Source organism: Lipotes vexillifer, unplaced genomic scaffold (assembly GCF_000442215.2).
Source record: "Lipotes vexillifer unplaced genomic scaffold, Lipotes_vexillifer_v1.1 scaffold388, whole genome shotgun sequence".
Taxonomy (NCBI): domain Eukaryota; kingdom Metazoa; phylum Chordata; class Mammalia; order Artiodactyla; family Lipotidae; genus Lipotes; species Lipotes vexillifer.
This window is the reverse complement of record NW_006773582.1, coordinates 195,895-198,662: the sequence shown is the minus strand read 5'-3', so window position 1 is coordinate 198,662 and position 2,768 is coordinate 195,895. Positions and strand designations below refer to the sequence as shown.

At 53.9% G+C, this 2,768-nt stretch overlaps 1 protein-coding gene across 1 annotated transcript in view; it reads right to left on the bottom strand.

The window, feature by feature from the left end:
• Window positions 1–22: 22 nt before the first annotated feature.
• ST6GAL1 (ST6 beta-galactoside alpha-2,6-sialyltransferase 1) overlaps window positions 23–2,768 on the bottom strand; it is a 39,151-nt gene continuing 36,405 nt past the window's right edge. Inside the window, exon 6 of the mRNA XM_007448421.1 lies at window positions 23–571. Within this exon, the coding sequence (XP_007448483.1) occupies window positions 324–571 (248 nt within the window). The 3' untranslated portion in view covers window positions 23–323. The remainder of the gene's footprint in view (window positions 572–2,768) is intronic.

Genomic DNA, 2,768 nt, shown 5'->3' with positions numbered 1-2,768 from the left:
TAGGGAAAGCAGCCCAGCTTTGGCAGCCCTGCTGGGAAAGGTGGATCTTGCATTTACCTGTGCAGGGGAGGGGCAGAGAAGACTCTGACTGGAAGGAATCCTAGGCATGTGTACATGAGTGTGGTGGGAAGCTCTCGATGCACACACCCCCATGACAAAAGGGCAGGCTGGGCCTGGGTCCCTGCCCTTGGATTCCTGAAGGTTCTTGCTGCCTGGAGCGCAGGCAGTGATCATTCAGGAACAGCCTTCCTGGGCCCAGGGTGGCCAGGAGGCCAGCTGTAAAATGCCCGATGGAGAAGGGTGAGGGGGCCTGGCCAGGCAGCTTATGCTCTGCAGCGAATGCTCCGGAAGCCAGGCAGCGTGGCTTTTCCAAGCAGGTAAATGTCGTCGTCCGTGCCCCGGTTGAGGTGCTTCACCATGTTCTTCTCAAAGAGGAGTGGGTGGTAGGCGCCCATCGTGCAGGCGCTGTCGAAGAACTTCTGGTAATAGTAGCACACGTCAGTCTTGCGCTTGGATGGAAGAAACTCGTAAATATCCACCTGGTCACACAGTGTCATCATGATGATGATGCCTGGAGAAGCGAGCAGAGGTGAGTCCTGCCCGACAACCCACCCCAGCTCCCCAGAGTGCTGCCCCAGGGAGCCCAGCAGCTTACACCCCCACATCTGGGGAGGTGTCTGTCTGGAGTTTCTGAGTGTGATTCCCAGTCTGAGTTGTTCTGGGAAGCGAGTCCAGCAGGCTGTCCCTCTGGGTGCAGGGCCCTATGCACCTTCGTAGGGTTCGTGCTGCCCTGCTCAGCACCCAGGTCAGGGCCTGGTGCACAGCAGGTCCTCCCTAAACGCTAATGGGTTGAAGGGCTCCATCATCAGTCAATGAACTGATGACTGTCCATAAGCTATATGAAGAGACAGACAGGACAATGTGACTGAGGAGACAGAACCATTCCATGCAGATATTACCTTCTAGCATCTCTGTATCTTGGAACAGCCTCTTAGATGGTAACTTGGGAGGCGTTTCTTATATCAGTACCTGAAGAAACAGCATGGGGAGGGAAGGCTTCGTGCCTCAGGTGGGGGGAGGGACAGTTGGCACAGGAGCATGCCATGGTCTGTACTGATGCACTCTGCTCAGTCAGGCGGGAGACAAGAGCCGAGAGGGTGTGGCCAGGTTGTGTTCTCAGGGAGGGGTACAGAACACTCAGGGTGCAGACCCAGCAAGAGGTGGGAGACCACCCACGCTTGTCCCCACCTGGCTTGGTCATCTCGTGCCGGACACGTCCTGCTTGGGGCCTCAGGCTCTTCATCTGCCCCAAGCGGGTGATTGATTTACCCACTCTTCCTACCACATAGGCTATCGTTAGGATGCAGTAACATCATGGCTCTAGACTGCTTTTGTCAATCATAAATATAGGGAATCTTTATGATGAACAGTCCTCACTAACAGCAAAACTGTAAACTGCTAGCAGCAACTCTGTTCTAGAAGGATCAGACATGGGAAAAGCCCCACCTCTGCCCTCTGGCTGCCTCCTGGTTCAGTGGGGGAGAAAAGACACCTCTGCAACTAACTCATGAAGGCACAGCAGAAGTGCTTCTAGAGATGATGGGAGGGAGCCCTCTACGAGAGAGGGTCCTGGTGCACCTCCCGGAGCACTGCTATGGGGCCTGGCAGAGGCTCTGGCCATGAGGGGTGGGCAAGGGGGAAAGCCTGGCGGTGGCGGGAATAGCATGGGCAAAGGCAGGCAGTAGGGCAATGAGAATGTGTCCCAGGAAGCTCTCCATCTACTTCTGCTCAAAAGGGGTCCAGGGAGAGCCCCCTAATGCACCCATCCAAAAGTGGAAGAGAAAGGTATGAAGACGATGGGATGCTGAAAGCGCCTCCATCTCTTTCTATCAGGAAATGCCTCTGATAGTAAACATTTATTTGTTCATTTGCTCAAGGAACATTTAGCTCAGGGCTATCCTGCACCAGACCCACAAGGATGAGGCAAACGCAGTCCCTGCCCTGAGGGACTTTGCAGTCCAGTAGGGAAGGTGGGCGGGCGGAGACCATGAGGTGGGCGGGGGGCAGGGAGCCGTAGGCAGCCCTGGAGGCTCGTGGAAAGTGCCCGTGGTCCAGCTGAACTCAAAGTGAAAGGGAGGGGAAGGCAGACGGGCCATCAGGGTGGAGAGGTGTGGAGTAGGTCCAAGAAGAAAGTCTGTAGCCAGCATGCAGGGCCCCCAGCACTCTGACCCCAGCCCACCCCCATGTCAGCACCCACAGCTCCATTCGTGGCCCCCAAACCCAGCTAAGCCTCACCACTCAGGCTTCTCTCAGGGCCACGACTAGGGTGGTCACTAGGGTGAACAGATTTTTGAAATTCTGAATAAAATATTATTCACTCTTCCTTTTTCCACAGATTCTAATATGGCCCAGGACAATAATGACATTATTATTGATCCTGTCTTTATCTAAAACTTTGATATTTTGTCTATCATAAAATTTTGCATTAATTGTGATTTTTTAAAAAAAGATACTGTATTAAGATATCATTTGTTTCTGAATTTCTTGGCACCTCCTTAAATCGTACACCTGAAGCAAGTGCTTTGCTGGCCTCATCCGAGTCTCAGCCCTGCTCCTCCCGTTTTCTTGCCTCCTCTTGTCTGTGCTTCCCATTTCTCCATCTCCCCCTGCCAAATCCTCCCCTCTCCCAGGCCTGGGCCAAGTTCTCGAAGTTCTCAGACTGTCCCTCTGGAAGGGGTCCTCTCTCCTATGGCAACGGGCTGGTCACT